General features: G+C 35.2%; 1 protein-coding gene across 3 annotated transcripts in view; it reads right to left on the bottom strand.

Annotated features, from left to right (window-relative positions):
- SEMA3D (semaphorin 3D) overlaps window positions 1–26,400 on the bottom strand; it is a 196,806-nt gene that overhangs the window by 44,675 nt on the left and 125,731 nt on the right. For all 3 annotated transcript variants that reach the window (XM_036328333.1, XM_036328331.1, XM_036328332.1), the window contains exons 7-8: window positions 23,808–23,936; window positions 14,184–14,326 (exon numbers count right to left, since the gene is read on the bottom strand). In XM_036328333.1, the coding sequence (XP_036184226.1) occupies window positions 14,184–14,326; window positions 23,808–23,936 (272 nt within the window). The remainder of the gene's footprint in view (window positions 1–14,183; window positions 14,327–23,807; window positions 23,937–26,400) is intronic.

Below are 26,400 nucleotides of genomic sequence, written 5' to 3'. Positions count from 1 at the left end.
AAGATGATATAATGACAGTAACAAAGCAAATCTCAGAAACCTCTTAGGTTTGGGGGAAATCTAAGAAGACAATTAAGATCCAGAGGACTGGAGACCCTATTTATCTTTATAGCTTTAGTACCTAACACCATGAAACCCAGAGTTAATCACATTTTACATCCCTCTGAACAACTGAATCATTTAAAGCAATAGCTCTGTATAATTATTACTTAACAATTACATTTTACTGAATTGTCCTTTAGGCTGATAACAAATAATTTTAAAAAATGATAATTTTGAAATTTAAAGATGACCAAGTGAAATAAAGTATTTCATTCATGAACTAAAATTCACACTTAACAAACAAGATATCACACCTCACAGACTGCTCTATGTCTCACTGTTTTAAAATTTGAATGATTCCAAGTCATTAGGAACTTGCTTTTAGAACATGTGTGCAGCTGAGTTTATGTATGGTGGAGGCTAACTATACAGATATGTGTACATATACATAATAGAAACATGATGGTAAGCACAGCAGTTACTTAGATCTTGAACAAACAAAAACCTTTTATGGCAGTTGTATTTTGACCCCGCTACTGTTTAGAATGGCTGACACATGGTGATAACAAAAAGAAAAATAACATCTAGTTGGTTTTCTAATAATTTTTAATTCTCACCAGAAAATGTACTTTCTTATTCCTTTTACCCAACATCTACTCCAGATGTGTCACTAACACCCTGCTTGCCAGGTGTTTAATAAATATCCTTAATTATTAGTGACTAAAAATACAAGATAAAATTAATGAAAGTCTTTAGGAAAGTATAGAGAAAACTATAGACAAATGCCAAAGAATTTGAATCTCCTTTGAATCTTATTTTTAGTGGGAAATTGAGGACAGGCTTCATTGAAGAATTAGATGTAATACCGTCTTTAAAATGATAGGTAGGTTCAGACATGCAGAGATCAGTTCAGGCAATAGTCTAAGTGCTGGAAACTAGGGGGAAAGGACAATAGGTGGGATGATTCATAACATACATGGAGAACCAGGACAAGTTTGGTTTAGATGACAAATGGGATACATTGAAATAGTAAAGGACATGTTATAAAAGTAAATCAGGGTAAGATCAAGGAAGGCCTTCATACCAGGCAAAGCATCCATATGTTATTTAGTACACAATGAAGAATTAGTAAAAGATTTGGTAATTAGCAGAGAAGTAAAATAAGGTTTTTTTTAAGAAAATAAATACAAAATATATTGTATATAATAACTTTCTCAAAATGTGTATAATTGCTCTTAAAATTATATTTTGTATAAGGTGTTTCTATTAATTATCATTGCTCAATAATAAAAATAATCTGTGTATCAGCTAGCTATTGGATGATGTCGTATGTCTGCAGATGTGAAGGCAGATTTATCTAGATATGATTGTTATTGTAAGTGCTAATATCCTCAGGGCATTTAATAAATATAAATCCAGATATTAACATAAATGAGGAATATTGATGCTTCTTCCTAACCTAATGTAATAACGAATCGTGTGTCAATGTATAGCAGTATTCCAGTGAGAAAATACATTATCTGGAATTATTCAAAAAGAAATGTATTTTTAAATGATTTTAAAAATACAAGGTAAGTTATCTCTTCATCTTTCACATGACCCTTGATTTATAACATTTTATTTTCACACACCAAGCCTTTATGTATTTTTTTTTCAGCAGAGCTCTAGGTGTACTAAGCAGAGCTCTAGTTACAACCTTTCTATTTTAATGTATTCTTCTTACATACTTAGATATTTATTAAATTTTCATTGCCTAATTGTATATTTTGAGAGAGTCAGCAATGAGTATCAAAAATGGTGTTGATTCAATTTATATATAAAGAAATATATAACTATCACAAATATAATTCCAGGAACTATGTTTGGCTTACTGCTTTACCACAGCACAGAGTGGTTCAAATTATTTTGCTAAATTAATAGATAGCTTGAATATTTGTTTGAGGACATTCCTTTAAAAGGTGTACATGTCACTACTTAATCATAAAAGGCAGCAGTCACATCCTTCCTTTTATTAGATAAAAGTGACAATGAAGGCCATTTTGTTCAATAAAAATGACAATAAAGGTCCATTTTCAAATACCGCCCCTCTTTCTAACTGCAATTATCATCCATATTTAAGACAGACCGCGAAAAAATTCTAACTATTCTGCTAGCTCCAAATTTGTTGGACAGAAAAGGAATTTATACCATACTTGCATCGTTTTTAACCTGACAAATGGAAACTGCAATCCTTTAAACAAAAGAATCTTCAAATATCCTTGCCCTACCCATCAAGCTGCATTCCCTGGCCCCTCAGGAATAAAAGGATTTTAAAAAATCCAGGTCAAAGATGAAAGCCACCTGCTGTCAGCAAGGAAACAAGTATAGTTTCTGGGATAATAGCTCTCAGCAATGGATTATAAGCATTTAATGACTGGATAGTAATTCTTACAGACATCCAGAAGCCTGACCTGGATGGCAAAGTTCAATTCACAAGGAGTTGTATTTCTCCTGCAGTGAAGTGTCAGTGGCTGACTTTGTTGACCAGCTCTCAGTCCCTGGATTTGTTTGCAAATCCACACAATCCTCCTTGAGAACTTTAAGCCCACAAGAGGGCTGAAAGGGAGGCAACCGCTTTTGTATTAAAGTGTCACCTTCTTGCTTATTTGTGTGAAGTTCTAAAGAACACAACCTCTCACTAACACAATAGATTTATTATTGAGATGTCAGAATCAGCAGCTTTTAGTCACCCTTCACTCCTACACGTCTCCACTCTATTTATCACAGCTTCTTTGTGGTCTGATTGCCAAAGCCTTGACATCCTCTACACAAAGATGCAGATGAAAGTAACAAAGAAATTAAGTGTAAACAAGCCTGACCACATGGGTTCAGTCTGGGTGGTGAGTGCAGAGGGTCCTTGTTTTCTTATTCCCTATAGCTTCTGATATGCTTGCTATATATATATATATATATATATATATATAAATTTTAAAGTGATTAATATAAAAGATAAGAAAAAATTAAGATGAAACAAAACACAATCTACAATCTTTTAGCAACTGTAAAATATAGTATTTCTGAGTCATTTAGGTGATGGCTGCCATGTTATGAAATACTATGATCTTGTAATCACAGTAACTGTTAAAGGATAGAGTAGTCATGAGGCAGGTTGCTAGTGATTCCATTTTCCTTCCACTGCCCAGCAAATGCACGTCCCTATAAATCTTACATAGCCATGTAGAGTAGCTACAAGCTGTCACACATGAACTCTTATTGAGTGTGTCTTTTGACCTTAGGGTCACTATGCTGGGTTCATCTGTTAAACACGATTTTGTCTATGTGCCCCATCCTCTTTGAGGATCTCTCAGCACTTTATAAATATTGTCATTTTCACCAGCATATTGGGAAACAGAAGCTTGTGGAAACGTAATGATGGACTATCAGCTCTAATGCTCTTAAATCCTGATGATTTTATAAATCAGTGAAATCTCCAAGGTATTTGTGAACATGTATTCTATTAGAATATAGATGTGTATTCAGAAATTTGTAACCATACTGATGAGTTATATTGAAGGATACCAGGCTTTTCTTATCAATAAACATTGGAGAATGACATACAGTAAGCACTTTGAAAAAATGGTTTGATGCTAGAGTCAGAGGTTATAAATTCTCCTTTGCTTAAAGTTTATTTCTTTTGCCTAATGCTGCTCTTCTGCATCTTTGTGCAGGAATATCCTGGAACACTTTGAAAACCGTGCTCTTAGCATCTTTTGTGCACCTTCTCCCCAGTATAACACATCAATAACATTTAATCTCAGAATATAACACTTCAATAACATTTAATCTCAGAGATTTTAACTTGAATTAACTCTGCCCACCTTCTTTTGAAGTGTGACCTAAATACTAGAGTAATCTAAATCAATAAAATAGTGTTTGTTTTCATAACTGAAATAGTCACACTGAGGCAAACACACAATTGATCCTTTTAAAAATTCAACAAATAAGATTAGGGCGATTTAATACTCTTGTGTTTTCAATGTTATTATTTCACTACATCATTCATATGCTTATCTGATATGCCACTTATAATAACAGCTGTACCTGGCAGGTCTTAAATAGTCTTGTGTTGACATATGCCTTCAAATTGCCTAAAGACCCAGTTGCACCAGGAAATATTGGAGATGTGATCAAGCGACTGGCGTGTCAGAGCAATTGTCCAATTTACTCTTCTCTGTACTGCCTCAATCTTCATTGAGTTTTTTCTAGGGATATATTTTATAATCTTTGTAAACTTAATATGGATGGTCTACTAAATGGTATATGTAAGTAAATAATAGTAATAATAATAATCTAAACACAGTATGGCCTATTTAGAAACTTGAAATTATAATCATGTGTGAGAGAAATCATAAGTAAAATCTAGAATGAAATCTCAAGAGCCTGATTAGAAGGGCATTTCATATACTATACTAAAATAGATGGTTATACTGAGAGGGAGAACTTAAATGAAGATATTTAAATATGTTTATTGAACTAATGAAAGATAGTGAATTACACCCACTGAATAAAATCACAGTCGAAAATGTTGCATTTTCCTTTTCAGCCTTCTTTGCAAAATGCTGTAACGGTATCATGTCACTGTTTCATTGAGATGCCAAAAAAAGTTCTGACCACTAAAATATAAAAGCAAAAATAAAAACATATATATAAAGTCTTCTGCTTTGCCTTCTAATAACCTTGAAATACCTTAATAGAAAAAGCACACACAACTATACAAACTGAGACATCGCAGACAAAGGAGGGGAGAAGGAAAAGCACGCAAAAGGCTTGTATGGCAGGTATTCAATGCAGTGGTTTTCAAAGCAATCAGCCCTGTGGAGGCTCTCAAAGCAAAAATACAATTTTTCGCTTAAAAAAAGAACTCTAGTGTTTAGAGATGACTGTTTTTCATTTGTCATTAGAGAGATGAAATGGAGAACATGTTTTTCAAGCTGCTTCCAAAACTTGTAAAAATTAGAAATGTAGGATTTGGATAATATACAATATTTTTTAAAAAATCCCATTTCTAAGATTTAACAGATCAAAATGAGGTAAATCTAGACATAATAGGCAGTCTTTTTCAGGTAGGATGAGCGTTCACTAAATAATAAAAAGCTAGAGCCAGCCCCGTAAACCCTCGCCTAGGAATTTCTGACAGGAAAACAGATGGTAGTGGAGCAAAAGCACATCTGTAACTCCTGGGCTCTAAATCTCTCGTTTAGGTTGTAAGTGACATGCTGAAAGTAAGCAAAAACCACAACCTGGCGGAGACCAATAAATACGGAAAGTGTCATCGGCCTAAAAACACAAATCTTCAAAGGTAGCAATTGTCCAAATAGGGCCATATATCAAAATAGACAATGGAAGGGGAATTGAGGCAAAGGGCTACTAATTAGCCCCCCCACCCCCAGGCAAGTTATGTGAAAGGGCCATCCAAACTGAATTCCTGGCATGGACAAAGGAAATACTGCAGAACAAAAAAGAGAACTGGCATAACCCACCGCTGGAATCCGGTGTGGCTAGCATAAGTAAGCTAATGGACAATGCTTCCAAAAATGAACAGAATCCAAAAATAATGCAAAACAGCCTTGAGGCGGAAAGTTGTAAGCAAACCTCACTGAAGTGACTGGAATTTCCACACATTAACTTACAGGGTGGTTCTTCAAGGGACACACACACACACACACACACACACACACACACACACGGCAAAGAACATCAGATAGACAGAAATAATAGTACCTAAAAGGACTAACTTGCAAAGTAAATAGAGAATTTTTTTTTTCAGCGGGTTTATTTCATGTTGTTTCACCTGTAGGTTCAGTCAGCATTTCTTACCTTACCAAGCAGATCTGTGTAATTTACCACCTGTGAGAGCAGTCCAGGGTGTAAGGTGCCCCATCTAGTGCTTGAAAATATTGGCTGTTGTACAGAATTAACAAATCATAGAGCCTGGAAAGGACTTTAGAATTCATTCTAGGCTAAGTCCCATATCCTATATAATAAAAGCATAAAATACAAATTGACCGAACGGCCGAACAGCAGAATGACCATTGACCATCGACCATCAGGACGACCATCCAGGACCACATTATGACACCCACTGGCGCCAGGCCAGCCAAGGCAGGTGCGGTGTGATGCGATTGGTTGGGGACCCTGCCTCCCTCTGTGAGAGAAGCCTGGGTCCCGGGTGCCAGAGGGAAGCCAGGTGCCAGCAGCTGGGGGAAGGAAGGCCTACTCTTGCATGAATTTCGTGCATTGGGCCTCTAGTTTTAAATATGAAACAACTGAGAACATAGTTTGACTGGATAGTATTGACACAACTGAAAGATAATTCATAAGTAAATGTGTTCTGCCATGTGCAATGATAAGCATATTGGATTTCAAAGAGATTCTGTGGATGATGAAAGTATTTGTTCTCCTGAGACTGTCATTGATCAACATACCCTATGAAATTATCTTCCAAGTCAATTTCTTTACTATTTAGTATCTCTCCCTGTCCATACCTTTTGTCCAAAATTTGCATTGTTCAAATTATTGATACGATTTCACCAGACATGTCTCCAAATTCTTTTGACTATGTCCAGAAATAAGATCCAAATATTGCTAAAAATGAGGGCAAAGTAATGACAGTATATTCAGCCTTTAAAACTAATAATTAACTCTTCCAGTAACCTTTGTACTAACCTGCCTCCAGCCTCCCAATACACATCTACTATCACTCTTCCTCTCCTAAGCACAGTTAGTTGAACTGGCTCCAAAAATGTGCATGTATGACATGTGTGTGTGTGTGTGTGTGTGTGTGTGTGTACATGATTTTTGACATTTAACTCACTCTGGTATGGCCATGTACTTACATTATTTACAAGTCAGTCTCTTAGATTGTTAATTGCTTAAAAACAAACATCTAAATCACCCTTCCTCAGTTTTCCAGTACCTTCCTCAGTGTCTGTCACATTAAAATTCATATGATCTCACATAAGCCTTTCCTTTGTCTGGTAAAAGAGTAATGGGAGAGATGGGTGTCCTCATTTTCTAAGTTAAGAAACTGAGCTAGGAAGAAGTAGAGCAGAGATGTAAACCTAGATCTGATCTCAAGTTGAATATTCATATCACTTGGGCAAAAATTATTATCCTTACTGCCAAGTATAACACCAATTTTAAATATATATATATATATATATATATATATATATATATATATACACACATACATATACATATATATATTGATTTCAGAGAGGAAGGGAGGAAGAGAGAGGGAGAGGAAGAGAGAGACATCAATGATGAGAGAGAATCATTGACCGGCTGCCTCCTGCACACCCCCTACGGGGAAGCAAACAGTGGCCTCCTAGGTTCATAGGTCAATGCTCAACCACTGAGCCACAGTAGCTGGGCCTAACACCAATTTTCAATCATAGCCTTACCTGACTTCCTTTTGGTGTTGACATTACTGGCAACTGCTTTTGTCTTTAGTTTTTTTTTCTTCTTTTCTTTGACTTCTAACAATATTTGTGCCCAGTTCTCCAACTAGGTATCAAACTATTTTGTCTCAATTGTCTTTTTAGACATTTTCAGTTGTTATTTCTTAAATGTCATTGTCTCTCAGGTTTTGTCTTTTCTATTAGATCTTGCACTACACATTTTCTTGGGCAATTTCAGACACTTTAATGACTTTAAGAACCACCGCTATACTGGTAATTTCCAAATTTATGAGTCTAGACCAGGGATGGGCAAACTTTTTGACTCGAGGGCCACAATGGGTTCTTAAACTGGACTGGAGGGCCGGAACAAAAGCATGGATGGAGTGTTTGTGTGAACTAATATAAATTCAAAGTAAACATCATTACATAAAAGGGTACGTTTTTTTTTTTTTTTTTTTAGTTTTATTCATTTCAAACGGGCCGAATTCGGCCCGCGGGCCGTAGTTTGCCCAAGGCTGGTCTAGACCAAGCATGTCAAACTCATGGCCTGCGGGCCACATGCAGCCCACTACAAATATTTTTGTGGTCCAGCCAATATAACAGCATGTAAGAAACGTTTTAATAAAAATTTCATAACTTAATTTTTACAATATCCTGTTATACATAATTATTAATATCGGACTACAACATTCGCTAATGACTGATTGTTGCATTCATTTCCCTTACACGCCTTATGCTCAGGCACACGGTTTCTCTCCACTAATATTAGCAGTGAATATTTTAGCAGCCGATTGCCACGTCATTAGTCTTGGACTGACTTGTTTGGTGTGCGCAACAGGAAATATTTTGCTTTTGGAGAACAAGAAAAATAGGTTTATTTGTGTTACTCTTATTAATTTGTGCAGTTATTCAGTGTCTGGTAAGTTAATGTTCAAGACAAAATATTAATTTTTATTTAAAATTCTCTATTATTTTAAGTTAACAATTACTCATTTATTTCAGCCCTTTGTATTCAGCATGTCTCTATCGAAATAAACCTACGTTTCTATGAAAATTGAAGCTTTTGTTTATTTGCGGCCCACATGAACTTAAACTTTGTTTACTTAGCCCGTGTTAGCCTTTGAGTTTGACATGCTTGGTCTGACACTACTGCTGGCTCTTATTTTTCAAGTGGATATTATGACAGCATATCCCAGAGCCACATCCAGTTCAACATGTCCAAATATGAAACCTATGCCCATAAAATTTTTGGTGTCTCTTTCCCCAAATTTCAGAATGTATCTCTTTGCACATTTTCTTAATCTCTGCCTTATCTTCTGGAAACCACAATTACTAAGAATATAGGAGACCTTGTCTATAGGGCAAGTACCAAAGTCTCTGGGAAAGGACTAAGGGAGAATTAAAGATCTAATGGGAGAGGAACTTGTTGCAGACTTGCATATACTAGTACATGGTGGAGTCAATATCTGCAATGTCAGTCAGTGTAATTTTTAAACAAGAAAGATAAGGCTTCTGGAGACTTTAGAAATTGCATGTATGTTTTAAAGGGAAAACAGTCACTATCATAATAATTTTCCACTTATTACAATCCAGTCACAGTGAATTTCTTTTAATTCCTTCAATGCTTTGAAAAACCCATCTCTGAGATTTCACATGTGTTTTTTTTCTGCCTAGAATATTCTTTTTTTAGTTTATTTTTATTGTTGAGGTTATTACATATGTCTCCCATCCTCCCCCACCTTTGCTCCCCTCCACCCAGCTCCCATCCCACCCCTGGCCTTCTCAGCACTACTGTTTGTGTCCATTACACATTTATGCACATACATTTTTTGGTTAATCTCTTCTTGCCCCTCCCCCCCCTTCCCTCTGAGATCTGTCAGTCTGTTGCATGCTTCCATGTCTCTGGACCTATTTGTTCATCAGTTTATTTTATTCTTTAGATTTCACATATGAGTGAGATCATGTGATACTTGTCTTTCTCTGATGGGCTTATTTCGCTTAGCATAATACTCTCCAGGTCCACCCATGCTGTCTCAAAGGGTAACAGATTCTTCTTTTTTACAGCTGCATAGTCACATAGTCCACCTAGAATATTCTTTTCCATATCTGCCATCACTGCCATATAATTTCCTAATCCTTTTCAACATTGTTTCAAAAGCCACTTTTTCAGAGATACCTTCCACTCATTTTTCCTAACTGTACCCTGTGGTTTATTTTATTATAGCATTTACCACACTTGCCAATTATATAAACATAATCTCTGTTTCCTTGTTTAATGCATATATCATCTACTAAGTTGTAAACTCTATGAGTACAAGTATAATGTCTTTTTTCAAAAAAAACTTCTATAAAACTATTGTTTAGCATAGTGTCATACACAGGGTCAATTATCAATAAATGTGTTAAGTAAATGAATGCCTTGGTAGTCTATACTCCTATTGTAGCCAGTAGCCACATGAAGCTATTAAAATTAAACAACATTAAAATTCATTTCCTCAGTCGTACTAGTCATATGTCAACACGAACAGCCACATGCTACTGTGTTGGGGAGTACGGATGTGGAACATTCCCATCACCACAGAAAGTTCTACTGGACAGCACAAGCCTACAACAAACAATTCATAGAATGGTGATAAATTAAGGACCTCTTAAGGATTTCTATCTTAGAAATCTCTCTTGAACTTGCCCATATATCTTCATTCCTACTATCTTTAGAAACCCACCTAACATGTCTCCCAGGCACAATATTTCTCAACCCAGATGCATTCCTCAAATTATTGCTAAATATATACTACCTATCAAGTCACTTATCTGCGTAACACATTTACAACTTCTCATTGCCTACAGCATAGAGTTTAAACACCTTAACATAGAAACAAATTTTCTTATCTTCCAACTAACCACCCCAAACTTAAAAGGCATTGCTTCCATTTATACCCCTGAGTTCCACTTGCATGATTTCACTATTCTGGAAGCAAATTATACTCTGTGACGATGATGCCTAAAATACCTGTTGCTTCCCCTTTTGGACACAATTTTTTAGCTTCACTGAATTGCACATAGATTTCTCAGCTCTAACCTCTACCATATTATATTGAGATTATCTTTTTATACCTGTTACCCTCACTGTACTATGAGGTCTTAAGGAAAAGGGGTAGAAGCTTATTTACTTCCCAGTGCTTAGTGAACTGCATTTTGCATAGAACTTATATTTTATTGTTGTTGAAAAAATAAAATAATAAAATAGTGAATAAATGGATTATGAAATTTAAAAATATTCCCCTTATTCTGTAAATGATTCTTTAGTTATTTTTGCATAATTTCAACTACTTTCGAAACCCCCTCCCCATCAATCACTATAGACTACTCTGTCTGAAAAGAAAATGTTTGACTAGTCAATAAAACAACTTCTACTTTAGTTTAGGAGCTGAAAAAGTGGAGAGCGCTTAAACTGTCAATAGTTTTCCATTGGGCTGAAATTATCTATTAAAAATTAAAACAAACAATAATTACAGCAAAAACAAAAAACCTGAATATTTCCAAATATGTATGTTCTATGGAAAAATCCTGGTGGAAAAATAATATAAAGAACTCCCAGGTTAGTGAAAAGCTCTGTACACTCAGTGCAGTCTGCACAGTTAACTTAGTTCTCTCTAACATGATATCTTTGTTCTGAGATCTTTGCTTGTGTATATCAAACATAATTTTATTTCATAGCAAAGATGCATTCTGTTATTTATTTGTTTGAAAAAGAAAAACAATCTTATACTATCAAATGGGGGTAAAAAAATAATAAAGAGGAAGATATTCCAAATAATGTCAGAATAACAATTTTTATGTGAAAAACATGTAACAACAACAATGACGATGCTGACTTTGTTCATAATTTAAATGGAATATCCCATGGCTGACACTTAAGGTCTATATTATATTTTTATTAAATAATTTTATAAATGGTGCAACCAAATTTACTCTTAATATATTTTTCCACCTCGAAGGTTAGCTTACAGTATATTGACAGTAACAAAAACATTACTCAACATCATAAATTAATTTTTATCAACTAATTGGATTAAATCTATCCAGAAATAAGTACTGCGCTATTAAAATTAAACTTTTTGGCTTTTTGCAGGATGTGACATTTTAAAAAGATTTTTAATCTTGTCAGTGAAGTCTCCATTTAAAAATGCTCTCTTTTTGCCACACATTAATCCTAAGTTATTAAATAAAGTTGAAGCCAATGGCAGAGTGCATTATAATTGAGAAATCACAAAGAAAGCATTTAGAACCAAATATTGTAAACTTTGGCCAATAGATCATATGTGAAGTGGGAAATTCAAAAGATGGTATTCAATTAAAACAGAGATTGAGTAGAGATACACTAATGTGAGAACCTCTATTATATCTTTTTTTTTGAAGAAAACTCATCCATCACATGTCCTTATTTGATCTCACAATTTGTTAGCTTTTTATCCAAAAACAATAGCATGACAAAATCTTGCTGTGTGGCCTCAGAGGTTTTGTGTTGGGAAGACTCAAGTATTAGAATTCTCTCTGCCTTTTCAGTTTTATAGGACTTTGTTCATAGTTTAAACAAAATATCCCACGGCTGACACTTAAAGTCTATACTATATTTTTAATAAAGAATTTTATATATAAATGGGGTAACTAAATTTCTTTTTAATTTATTTCTCTACCTCTAAGATTAACTTTCAGTATATTGATAGTAGGAAAAACATTACTCAACATCCTAAATTAATGTCCATCAATTAATTGGATTAAATGTATCAAGAAATGTATTGCACTAGTTTATAGAACATACAGTTGTTAAACGAGTTAATCAGAAAGTGACTCTTAAAATACATTTAATTGACTACAATTCTCATGACTTCTTTAACATAGCTCACTTATACAAATGTTGTCAATCTACACCACAGCCTTTCAGGGTCAGGGTACTGCTGTTAAAAGGCATGCTTCAGCACACCGACACACTAGCAATGGCCATTCATCTCTAGTCAAGAGGCTTCAAGAGAAATTACTGTGAATTCTTAGACTCTGAAATAATAAGGATGTTTTTTAGAAAGCCTGTCCCCTGGGGGTAAAGGGATCAGTGGGAGACAGCATTATGGACTTGGACACTAGGTAAAGAATCACCTGTGCTCCCAGGTTGGCCTCACTCAGAAGTCATGTTTTCATTGGCACATTTAAGTGCAGTGATGGTTTGTATTACTGTCCCTGGAAGTGTTCAAAAGCCTGAGGGCACAGCTTGAGACAAAAAGGTAATAGGCTCAGGTAGATGCAAGAAAACGAAAGGTTTGAAAGACCTAAGTAAGCTTCCCACTGAGAATATGTATTAGCTTAACAGCTCTTCCACTTAATAACTGAGTTAATACTGAAGGCGCATATCTATTTAAGAAAAGTGATTTTGCTCTGGCCTGGGGCAATTGGTTGGAGTTTTGTCCCATACACCAAGGGTTCTGGGTTTGATTCCCTGTCAGAGCATGTACCGTACTTAGGCAGGGGGATCATTCCCCAGTGGAAGTGAGGACGGGAGGCAACCGAAGGATGTTTCTCTCTCTTTTTCTCTTTCTTCCTCTCTCTCTAAAAGTCAATATAAACATGACCCTAGGTGAGGATTGAAAAGAAGAAAGAAAAAAAGGAAAAGTTATTTTAGTAAAGATAAATCCAACTAAAAAAATAATACACTAAAGTCATAAGTAGATCCAGTAGCACTATTATTCCACAAAGTTTGTATTCACTCAAATGAGAGCATTTAAATATATATATATGTTTTTAATTGATTTTAGAGAGAGAGGAAGGGAGAGGGACAGAGAGATAGAAACATTAATGAGAGAGATACACTGATCAACTGCCCCTACCGGGGACTGAGCCCAAAACCTAGCCATGAGCCCTGCCAGGGAGTCAAACCAGTGACCTCCTGGTTCATGGGTTGATGCTCAACCACTGCGCCATACTGGTTGGACCAAATGAGAGCTTTGATGCCACAAAATCGAAGTGTTTCATAGAGTCTCTGCATTTCCCTATAATTTACATAAAATAGCAGTACTAAAAAAAACTAATTATGTTCTTCAAAATAATTATTGCATTTTGATTTGTTTGCTCTTTTTTCTCTTTATTTCATTTTCTTTCAGAACCTAATCTAGATTAATGTTCTAATAAATTCATTACTATAATACTAGAACCACATTTTCAGCTTATTTGACCCAGGTAAAGATATATAATTTTAGATGTGTGATGAGATCTGTGTTTTGATAAAAATACACGGTATGATTCTTTTAGTGTTTAACTTACTCTAGGGATTATTAAATTGCTTTCAATTTTTAAATGAGATTATTTAATGTATAAGAACATTTTAATCTCCACAAATTAGGACATGCAGTGACTTTACTGGAATATCAATAATTAGCAAAGGGATATAGCATATGTGAAAGGAGTGAGGTGCCAAAGAGACTCACACCTGGGCAACAGCTCAGGCACTGGAAAAGGAAACTGTAACACTGGAAAGCTGAATCATTTTTTTCCTTTTCCTTTCAGTTCTAAACAATCATGCATGTAAGATAGTATGAATATATCTCACCAAGTATAAGTAAGTAGTGGACACTAACTTTTACTTCCCCATTACATGGGTAATTGTTCAGACACATACACACATGCTTAAGTAAAATAAATATATCTTACCTTACAAACTCTTCCAACTCGAGAAAGAATTGTCTTATCCGAAGTACTGCCTTCTTGAGATGATTCACGAAAGAAGAAATATATTTTATCATCATCTGGATTATAGGTGTCTGGTATGGGGAAAGTCCCAATAAATTTGGCACCTGTTTGAAAGAAAAGAAGCTATAGATTAAAATACTGAAATAATTTAGCCACGACACTACTGGCATCTTTTGTATGAAAAACAATTGGCAGAATTTTTAAAAAATGAACCATGAGTGGAATGTGGGAAATGAGACAGAGAAAAAATAAAAATGATACCCATAGAAACATGTATTCGCATGAAGAGGTCCTGAACAAGTTATGGAGGAGCTCTAGAGAGCAGGTGAGAACATGACTGGCTGATATTCACACTGTTTGCACCTCAACTAAATTACTTAACTTACCCTTTCACACCTGGAGATTCTATGACTTACATTCTTTTATATGATGGAGTCACTGCTTTTTAGACACTATATCTATTGTAAAAAGTTTAGGAAAAACTATAAACATACCCTAAATTGTGTTATATTAGGAAGTAATTTGCTGCATTTTGTGTAATTGCCAAAGGGGAAAAAAAGAAAAAAAAACAACAACAAATAGTGCATGGATCAACTCCAGTATAGGCTTTGATGACATTTTCTCCAAGTTCATATCATGTCTTTGCCACCTACTGGAAAGGTGACCTTGAGCAAATTATTTATATTCTCCATGCCTCAAGTTACTCACACCTAATAGGAGGCTACCAATATCATCTACATACTTGGATAACTGATACCATGAATTTATATATATATAAAGTACTTAGTATCTGACAGTGACTGACACATAAGTATTCAATAAATGTTTATTATTAAGATGATGATTACAATGATAATTATTATCGTTATTATGACCACAAACCAGAAAAATTGTGCACATACAAGCAATTATTAATATAATATGTAGTGCCTAATAATGAAATAGTTCTAAAAGTGCTGCATGGAAAGATGTCCATAATGCAGAGTAGGTAAAAAAAACAACAACAAAAAAAAACCAACAAACATTGGCAATACTTGAAACCCTTTGCTAGTTCAGAAATAATCCTTTTGACTAAGACAGTGGTTGAGAAATAAAGAAAGAACTTCAGCTAAATGGAAAATACTAGATACCTGGAAGGAAGCACAGAGCATTGTTCAGAGAATAGAAGAAGTAAACAAGAGAAGATAACCCTACACACACAACACCAACACACACACATATATGTATATAATAAGAAATTAGGGGTAAGAAGGATCAACACTGCCTTCTCTAGAGATTTGCCCAGGGATCTAATTGTGGTGTCGCTATCCCCCACAAATGCAGAGCAGTTCAACAGACAAAAGTTAATGTTTGATTCCAAGTGATGGGTAGTTCAGTCTTTAGCACCCCAGATCTATGGGTCAGCCTTGGTTGCCCATCCAACTGTTTCTCTGCTTAAATGAGAAGTGTTGAGAGGAAAAGGAGGGTGGGGAGGATGTGGGCACCAACTTTCTCCACTTTGTTTTTCTTATTCCCTGTTCTGTTCCTGGAATTTAGAACTCCAATGGATTCCTATGCTCCTGATAATCTCACTTTCATGTGATACTAGATTATATAAAAGTTTAATTTTAGAAAACTATGTCGGATGCTTTAAATTTTCTTTTCTAATTAATCTTAAATTAGCAAGATCCATTAACAATTCCACTCAAGGTTTTATGGCTTTTCCCCCTCCAGCCCGTCTTTTAAATTATTGATAAATTACAAACACTTGGTTTTGAATTCCTGAGCAAAGTAAAAGTTCTTTTGTTGTAACAAATGAACACTTCTCATTTTTTATTTAAATACATTATGTTTCTTTAAAAAGACAAAACTCTTTGTGGAAATAAATTTTCCTACAAATGCGCTATTAAGATTTCAGCAAATTCATGAAAGCAAAAATTATTTTTAATCACTACTATGTTCAAACATTTAGAACAAGAAAACTGGTAGAATCAAAGAATGTAAAAATTAATAAAACTAACTCTTCACTTCAAACCAATTACAATCGAGATTAAGGAAATATTAACATATGACCAAGATATATGGCTAAGAAGGCCCATCTTGATGTTTCCAATGACTTAAGAGGGGGTTGAGACAATATAGGTAGAGAAAAGACAACCAACTGTGGGCTCCCATATACACAGACTGGACATTAATAATCATCTGTAGAATTTTTTGAATTTGCAAATGTCTCAATTCAATGTCCGGGTCCTGAATGAAAATCTCCAGTTGCACTGGCATGTGTATTTATAAAATTTAGTTATATACAAAGATAAATAAAACCTTATAGGTGATTCTTATAAGTATCTAAGATTAAGAGTCACGGATGTAGATAATATATATATATATATATATATATATATATATATATATATAACAGATGGTCTTATTGTGTCTATTCAGTGACTTTTAGTTTTACTGGTTTTATTGAACTCTCTTTTGAATGTTGATTATTTTTCCAGTACTATAAGAAAATTATTTTGGAGTACTGTAAGAAAATTGAATGGTGGAAGTGTTTAAAGCCAAATGTTTACTAAATGAAGAAATCTAATTAGGGGAAAAGAGTATCAAATAGTACTCTATTCTGTGATTTAAACAATATGCATATTTATGAGTTAAAAGTACACACATGTTTCAAGAATAAAGAGTTTCTTTTTTGCAGATTCAATTGAGGTCCTGTCTTAGAACATTGATGTTAGTATTTCTTGATAGAAACTTTCCTGACTTGCTGCCTAATTTAGGTAAAAATAGGTATCATGTAATCAGTATATGACATGCACTGTTGCTGAATTAAATAATATGAAATTATGCCAATAGACACCTGGGCTCTATTATACCACATTTCCCCCCTTTGGCATTTGAAACACATGTCCTAATAGGGGTGGAGTTCGTACTCATGCATTTTCACAAGTGAACTTTAGCATGACACCGAGTCACTGCCAAGTGAAGATGGAATAAATCCACAGGGCCTGCAGTACACATCGCTTTCATTTCTCCCTCTGAACCTCTCACCCAGATGAGCTCACCTACACAATGACAATGTATAATGACTTTCTTACTTTCTTTTACTTCTCGCAACACCTTTTTTCTAAAAAAAATGTTATTCTTTTGTGTGGAAGGAGAATTTATAGCCAACAGAGTACTCCCAAAGAAGCTGCAAATAAAAAACTGCCTCCATATGTTAAAAATGAAAAATTAAAACAAAAGTTCTTCTTTACTTCATGGAAGGAAACAAAAACAGATGCGACTGAGGTGTCATCATTTGTTTTCATTTTCCATACTTCAGTTTTTTCCTAAAATTCTCATAAAAACTCCACTGTGCTTGAGTGACCACCCTGACTTGTATCTATATTCCTAGTTATTGGTATGTTCTAAGGTGAAGTTGAGAGAGAGAAAAAAAAATGTGGAATCATCTAAGTCTTTTCTAGAACTCCCCATAGTATTTCCATTTCACCTTTGTGATTTTTTATTCTCCTGTTAGGTATTTAATAGGCATATTCGTTTCTCAAAGAAGGCATCAGGACTCATACTTAAGTCTTTTGGAACTGGATTAGAGAAATTCTGACAAGGATCCTTAGACTAGTAATGATACCATTATAAATAACCCACTTATGAATTTACTGGAAAGGAGCAAAGGGAAGGCCAAAGTTTATAGGCATGCCATTTATGCAACTTTACCAGGAAGCTGCAAAGCCACTCGTCTGTTCCTGGAAGATCGCTGGGAGAAGAGACTGGATAGTAGATACACACCAAGTAAGGTCTGGATGATATAGGGAGCAGATCAATGGCCAGAGTAGGTTTGGCCACTGCAGGCATGGAAAGATTTAAGATACATAAGCTCCTAAACCAAGTTCTCTCTCTTAAATGCTGGGCTCCTGGCTCTCTTGTTGTAGGGGCTGTGCCCTCTGTATTTGCCCACATGACTCAGGGCCATGTGGACCCCACACAATGGACTGATGGATTAGAACTAGCCTAATGCTGTGTAGAACCCAACTCTACATGGAACAGAAACTCTGGACTCTGGCTTTGCTTTTAGCTCTGTTGAATCCCCAGCTGCACCTCTTCCAGGACAAGTTTAAGGAAAATGGGACTTTGCAAACCAAGGGATTTAATTCCATGAAAATAAAGCTTTCTACCACACCTCATCCTCCCGGAGGGATTTCCAGAAATGCTTATTCCAGTGGTACCCAAAGACCCCCACTCCCACAAGCAACGGAGAAAGGCCATCCACACATTTCTCCACTAATAGTAAGTGCAGAGCTTAACTGCTATCACACTGGTTAATTCCAGGCAGGGCAAAGAACAAAATATGGCACACACATGCATCAAGGATTTTAAACTCCCTAAAGGTTCAGTAATAAAAATGGACTTATTAAATATTCATTTAGTATCATATTTTTTAAAAGGTTAATTACTTAAAATCTGCATCTTAATAGCTAAAATACTCAATTGCAAATTTAATTTAATTCTTAAATTTCATTTCATCTTGACATAATGTCAGTTTACCTTCACGAGGGTTTACATCATCACAGACATGCAAAAAGTAGGATTTTAAATTGCAAATGAAAGTATGGAAGCAAAATTTAAGAGAACATAATATCTTAAAGGGAAATAGTACAATCTATAATAATAAAAGCGTAATATGCTAATTAGACTGGATGTCCTTTCAGATGTCTGTTGAGTAAGACTCCCTCCACGTTCTGCATGGAGTAGGGTTCGGTATCTGAAAGAGGAGCCGCACAGCAAATGAGAAAAAAATACACGAGATAATTTTGCTATATTGGAGGACCAGGCGGTAAGTCCCGAAGGACTTCCTCCTTGCTCAGGCCTCACCAAGCTTTTATTGATCTGGGATGCACCCATAGCATAGCCCTTAGGCAGGTGACCCCCTAATAACAAGCAGACTAGCCCATCAGCAAGGATTTACATAATAATAAATGGGGGAGTAGTTTCAGCTACCACTGTCTGGACAAACAGAGGTGGCGCCTAGCTCCGAGCTTTGCTAGGGCTTCAAAGGCACCCAGCCTTCGGTGGGTTTCGGGGAGTTCTCTGTCTATGCTTATCAGATAGTGAAGGCAATAAACAGTTTCCCACAGATGTCCATCTTTCCAGACAAAGCCACAGCAGGTGGGGCCGAGGCAAAGGCAGCAGAGGCCCCCCCGGCCCTGGCGACAGTGGGCGGGGGCTGCAGGCAGGGGCCGGGGCCAAGGCCCTTGCACGAATTTCATGCATTGGGCCTCTAGTAATGTAATAATATATAAGAAGAAATACATTAGACATTGATCCTATTATTTGAAATATCAAATATCTGTCAGATCTTTCAGCCTGGCAATAATTTTATTAGACCCAGGATTGAGTTTTACATCTAAATGCCAAATGAATAGTAAAGAAAATTTACACATATGTTGCATTATGCTATTGTGGGCTCTTGTACATCATTAATAAACAATATACTTTAGACCACAGCTGTTTAATAGAAATGTCCATGATGATGAAAATGTCTTATATCTGTGCTATCCAATAAGGTAGCCCCCTAGCCCATCTGATTATTGAGCACTTTATATATGACCAGTGTGACTAAGAAACCGAGTTTTAAATTTATTTAATTTTAATTAATTTCACATGTGGCTAGTGCCTACCATATTGGTTAGTGCAGCTATAGAGTAATTAGGCTGTGTCATTAACTGTGTTAGGTCTAGTGCTAAGGAAAAAACTGAGCTTTTTGTAGCCCCATAACTGCTACTAAAATAGGAGTCAAGCTTCCAAATTCAGGAGACCTGATATGCTGCTATTGTCAGAAGTTGGTATTGTAATGGAAGGATGGGTCTGGCACTTAGGAGACCTGGACATATCCCTTCTCCTCACTGAGTCTCAATTTGTGGAGCATGAGGTTGAATAAGATAATGTCTGAGATAACATTCATTCCCAATAATCAGCACAGCTCCTCGAACAATCACTGTGCTTTGTCCCCACCACTCCTGACACTAGCTGATGAACCCACTGACCTGTCTTTGGACCCTAGGCTGACTACAACTGAAAAATGGCCACTTCTCAGAACTGAGGAGAGAAACTCTCCCTAATCAAGCCGATCTTTTTAGCCTTAGCATGTCAGGTACTTCCTCATCATAAGAATTTCATAACGTTTGTGTAATTTCTCCCTTGCTCTGTCCTAGTTTCCATACCGAGAAGCTAACTGGGTCTCTTGAAGCACTCACTGTGCTCTTCTGATTCCAGCCTGCTTGTCCCTCAGCAAACCTCTGACTTAATGCTCACACTGACTGACTCCGGCTAGACCAAAATGATGTAAAAAACAATAAAATAATGGCAACAAACCAGAGATAAGGTGATGGAGACCTATAGGAAGATGATGGCAATGGAAAAAACAAGGTCAATCGATATTTTGAAGGAAGTAAAGGTCCTTAGCAAAAGATTAGATAAAGGGTGAAGGAGAGGAAGGAATCAAAGATAATTTCAAGGTAACTGGGTGGAGGAAATTAAGAAAGTTAAGACAGCTAAAAATCAGGAAACTGAAAGTGAAGGATAGGTTACAAAGGGAAAACATGATAATTTTAAAGTTAGACTCATAAAATTTTAGATTTTAGACACAATAGTCTCTTATATACCTATTTCTACATCTCTATCCATCTACCTATCTATATATATGAGGAAACTCAAAGGATCACTAAACAACTTGTAAAAGTTTCAAAGCACTTTGTAGTATAATCAAGGCTAAGGCTTAGATATCTTTACTCCCATATCAAACAACCATTTCTTCTAATCTGAGATGAAAATATAAGATATCCAAATAAATGTTTTTAAGGGCACTCAGTTCTAAGAAAAGGCTGGAAATATAGTTTTAGGAAACACTATAAATAATTTCACAGAATTATTTATACAAGAAACACAAGAAATAATTTCACAGAATTCAGCACCCTGTGAATACTTTAATTATTCCAAATTTTCAGACAAAGAAAGATTTGACCATGGCCACACATAAGTGATGGTAAGTATTTAAACCTAGGCAACTAAATTACACATAAACAGAGCTATAATTTTTATCTAAACTGGGGCACATTTGAGATTAAAGAACAGATTAAAACTGGAAACATCCAGGCAAATCAGGTCATATGGCACTCTTGTCACTAACCACTAAGCAATCTGCCATAAATGCTCTAGAACCATAAATGTTCTCCCTCAGTCTTAATCATTTGCCTACATTCAATCCATTGAGAACTTCTGCGGTATGTATTTTCTCCTACCTTCAATTTCTTCCTTTCTGATGACTTCAATTGCAATTTTTCCCCAGTATCCAAAATGTTATCCTGAAATCTCCCTCAAATTCTTCTATTCCCAAACAAATATCTTCAATTTCTAATATTTATTCATGTATATTCTCATGTCCACCTCCACTGCCACTACCTTTGTCCTATCTCATCCTTATTTTCTGCTTTTGTGCGATGGTCTCTTATCTTTCTCTGTCCTCATTCTCCTTTAGTCTTCCCTTCATGCTATTGTCAGTTACCTTCATCAAAAACAAAGACCTGATCCTCTAACTAACATCAGGGAATGGGGCAGGAGGGCCAAAAGAAACAACATTCTAATTAAAAATGAATGAGCTTTGGGGATGTAAAATATAGCATGGTGACTATAGTTAATAATATTGTACTACATATTTTAAAGTTGCTAAGAAAATACATCTTAAAGTTCCCATGACAAGAAAAAAAAAATTGTTAACTATGTCTGGTGATGGATGTTGCTACATTTACTGTGGTGATCAATTTACAATATATACAAATATAGATTCATTATGCTATATACTGCAACTAATATAATGTTACTTGTCAACTATCCCTCAAAAAGATAAAATATAAATTAAAAGATAGATAACTTCTCATCGGTTTCTGGATATCTACAGCTTTCTAGTTTCATATCCCACTCTCTTCTTATGCCTCAGGCATTTATCATGCTTGAGGTTAGCAACCCTCCTGCATAATCTTTTCAGGCCCAGTGCATAGAATAGCCTGTAGTATGCCATAGGCCCTCAAATGTTGTTTATTAAAAGAATGTTCAACCAACTCACTTGATCTTAGCCAAAAGGTCAAGAAGCGATAAAATGTTCAACCAACTCAAAGGTTTTCTACTTTTGCCATGCTCTCCACATGGCCCCAAGAACAAATCTGCTAGGCAAATAATAGTTGAATAAATATTTCCTATATTTATTGTTCTAGCAGTATTCAGACTTCTTTATGGATTTGTCACAGTTAAGGAAAAGAATGGAATAATCTTTTAAATGGCAATATAATGATATTTGCCATCCCAAGACTGGAAAATACAATCTACATTTCACTTTAAAGCCTTAAGTATATCTTGTTACCAAGCAGATGACTAAATTTTCTTTTGGTAAAATCTATGGAGTTCCTCTCAATTAAGTATTTCCACAAAACATCACAAGGCTCAAGAAGACAGTCCCGCCTTGCATGAGTGTTAAGAAACCACTTAATTGGGGATATTCTAAATTTGTGTTACCTATTAATGGGTTCTATTTTGGTCAGTGAAATTGACATTGTTGTGTAAACAAATGGATCTGGAAGTTTTGACTAAAGAAATGTTTTTTCCCTTTTGTTTATATTGTCATTCCTTAAATGACATGGACAGATAGAGAGATAGCCCCTAGGAAGTCTCTACCCTGGCCTCCTCCACTAAAACCCAATATTTATGGTGGGAATGAGAAATGCTGCTTGCCTGCTTAAATAGCAATGTTATGTTATTCTGCTATGCAGCGGAAGAAAGTCCTATGTTGATTAGAAAACATTAACGATAAATCCTAACTTGTTGCAAGGCAGTAGGAAAAAAAAAATCCTTGCCTTTTTCCTTGAATTAAATAAATATATTTAGTCTTTGTTTTGTTGTTGCTTTTTTTCTTTTCTTTTCTTTTCTTTTCTTTCTTTCTTTCTTTCTTCTTTTTTTTTTTTTTTTTTTTTGGAGGAGTTTGTTTGTCTTATTGAAAACTTGGAATACTGTATGACCCCCAAACAAAAAAGAAATCAAAATAATGTAATATCAATATGCTTAAAATTGTGGAGGGAGATGTCTTATCCAAAACATAAATTATCTTTAAACAAAAGAAGTTAGCATTATAATCTAACCCCTCTCCAATTTGCTCATAGACAGAATTTGACTTAGTCATCAAAAGACTACAGGAAAAAGATTGCTATCTTGTAGACTAGCTCTGCAGCTTACAAGTTGTAAGATCTTGACCAAATTATTCAACTTCTCTCTATCTCATCTTTAAAAATTTGTAATAATTAAATATACCTCATAGGTCATTAAGAATATTAAAAAATCAATTAGAACATAGAAATGTCAAGGACAACAGCACATGCTCAATAAATGTCAGTTATTGTTATTATATATATAACATGTATAACTTTGTGAGAATTTATTTCAAACTTATTTTAAAATGTTGAACTACATTGCTTATCCCAAAACACATCTGAATGAATAATAATGACTTTCTTATCTTTCCAAAAGCAAGGCAAAACAATCAAAAGTGAGAAAATCACTAACCATTGAGCCAGTAGTGCTCTGAAATGTCAGTTCTGATGTAATGGTGGTCTTGAGTAGGCCCAAGGGACCGCGTGAATGCGGTATCTTTGCCAAGGAAATCAGAAGCTGTTCCAGAGTAGAGGTATTCATCTGGGTGGGAGAAAAGAATACATAAGACTTCTAAGAGTTTACCAGCAGTACTATTTACAATATACTAATTTCACAGCATGAAACCAAAGATGTTTATTGCTTAACATCAGAATATATTGAGGCTATAATTCATAAATTTCACATTCAGATTTTGAAAAATTTGCTTAAAGAAAAGATAACTCCATAAACGTTGGTAAGTTGATGCTTTAAGAACTGTACACATATTGGCTTCTCTTACAAATTAGCTCTTCTGTCCTTCTCACAAATAATTCAATGGTATATCATAATTAGGAGTTTCTCATTGTAACAACACAAAGAAATATTAAAAAGTAAATGCCATAATGAGGAATGGATTACGTAATTAGTATTTACTTAACAGACACAACCTCAATGACCACAACTTTTCTTTGCCTAATCTCTGCTGAAAGGGAGCTTTCAGCACTGAAGTCATTCTTTGTAATTATAACATTTTACATTCCTTGTAGCTAGCCATGTCTCTAATAGTTCTGATAAACAGGAATTCCTAAAAGGAGAAAGAAGGGAATGATGTTGCTATTACTGCATACCAAACTTCTTTGTCCTGTTATTTATGTAAAGTAGATATCCATGTTTTATGAGAGAGAGGAGAGGAGAGGAGAGAAGAGGAGAGGAGAGGAGAGGAGAGGAGAGGAGAGGAGAGGAGAGAGGGGAGGGGAGGGGAGGGGGGGGGAGGGGAGGGGAGGGGAGGGGAGGGGAGGGGAGGAGAGAGGGGAGGGGAGGGGAGGGGAGGGGAGGGGAAAGGTTGGTGGGAAGATAGAAGGAGGAAGGGGAAAAGGAGACAGGAAGGAGAGAAAAAGATGACAGGAAGGGGAAGAGAGTAAAGGGAGATGGGGGTGGGGGAGGCATAAAGAAAAGGATTGGAGGGGAGAAAAGAGGAAGGGGATGGTCAAAGTTTCCCAATGATTATTATCACATTGTTGGGGTGGAGGAAGGTGGCAGAAAAAAATGCTATCCCTATAATAGAATGTGTTGCCTTTTTGAGAGCTAAGCTACTGCAAGAAATCTTTATAGTCAACTACTTTGGGTTAACCTTAATAGACCAAAATGAAAAATGGCCAATCTCTACAGAAAATTTATATTTTTTTAATGTCTAAATGAAAGAACAATAAAGACATTGTTTTATCACTGAAGACCAATTTTCCTCACATATATTCAAATTTTGCTTTTGTATAAGTGATTCAAATACCTTCTAAATCCTCTGATTATATCCATCTAAATGAGTTTTTACTAAACTAATTGACACAACACTCAACCTCAATAAAAAAAAAGCACAAAATAGAGAAATCCAGTAAATAATGTAAATGTACAAAATGCACTGCTTCCATCTCTTAAAACATTCCCTTAAAATACGTGGTAAATGGAAACATTTCATTTGGGGAAAATTTTTTAAAAACAAAAGTACAAAAAACCAACATCAACAAAGTCATTGTGGAAAAAGTTTGGTAGGAGTAAAGGAAACAAAATTATTACCTTCAAACAAAATTTTAACTATTTGAACATTTTTTTCAGAAAAAAAAAATTGTGTTTCAACTCCAAAACTGAATCTGTAGATCCAGGCTTTAAAACTGTCTTCCTTGTATTTAAATTACTTAGAGATTCTTAAGAGGGGTCACCGATGCCTACCATCTATTGTTTTTTATTAAGGGTGTGTTAACCCTTCTTGACAGATTAGAATCACAAATCATCTATCTCATTTTTTTAGGATAATGACTGAACATTAGTCACGATTTTCAAAACACACAAAAACACAAGCTTTCACTTCAAAGGGAGTTCACCAGTTCTCACTAAGTGAAAATTAAAATGTCATGGTGCTTCACTCGCATAGACTATTCAAACATTTGATAGACAAGCTAAATAAAAAGAGAATAAAGTCACGAACTAAACCAAGACAAAAGGAGTTCTTATAATGGTTGAAATGCTGTGCCGACATTCCTCAGAGTAGACTTCAGACCACACAGCACTGCGCTCTTTAAACAGAAGAGTCTTCTCATAAGAAAACTTAAGATGTATACAAAGCTAGAGAAGACTGAACATGCTAGTAAAAATTAGTGAACATGTGAAATTTTTATTAGCATGTGAAATGGGAATAAAAGGTATCCAATTATCTGTACTCTATAATTTGATTAATTTATTTTATTAATTTATCCGTTTATGTCTTATCATTAATCCTTCTACTTAAGTCTTAACATTTTAAACATATTATGTTTAAGGAATTGTTAAATTTATGGGGACACAGCTCAGCAAAGATAATCTGAGACATTTAAGTGTAAAATTTAAGAACAGGTGAGTGTGTGTGATTTGCATTAAAAAGAATTCAAGCAGAAGTTCATGTAAAACATAACTGTGCAGACAGTAAGGAAGGCTGAGACCTCACTTTATTGATAAGGATGTTAAATATAGAGAGATTTGGCACTAAAACACTATG

This window comes from Myotis myotis, unplaced genomic scaffold (genome assembly GCF_014108235.1).
Source record: "Myotis myotis isolate mMyoMyo1 unplaced genomic scaffold, mMyoMyo1.p scaffold_m19_p_11, whole genome shotgun sequence".
NCBI lineage: Eukaryota > Metazoa > Chordata > Mammalia > Chiroptera > Vespertilionidae > Myotis > Myotis myotis.
Note: the sequence above shows the minus strand (reverse complement) of the source record. Positions and strands in the feature narration are given on the sequence as shown.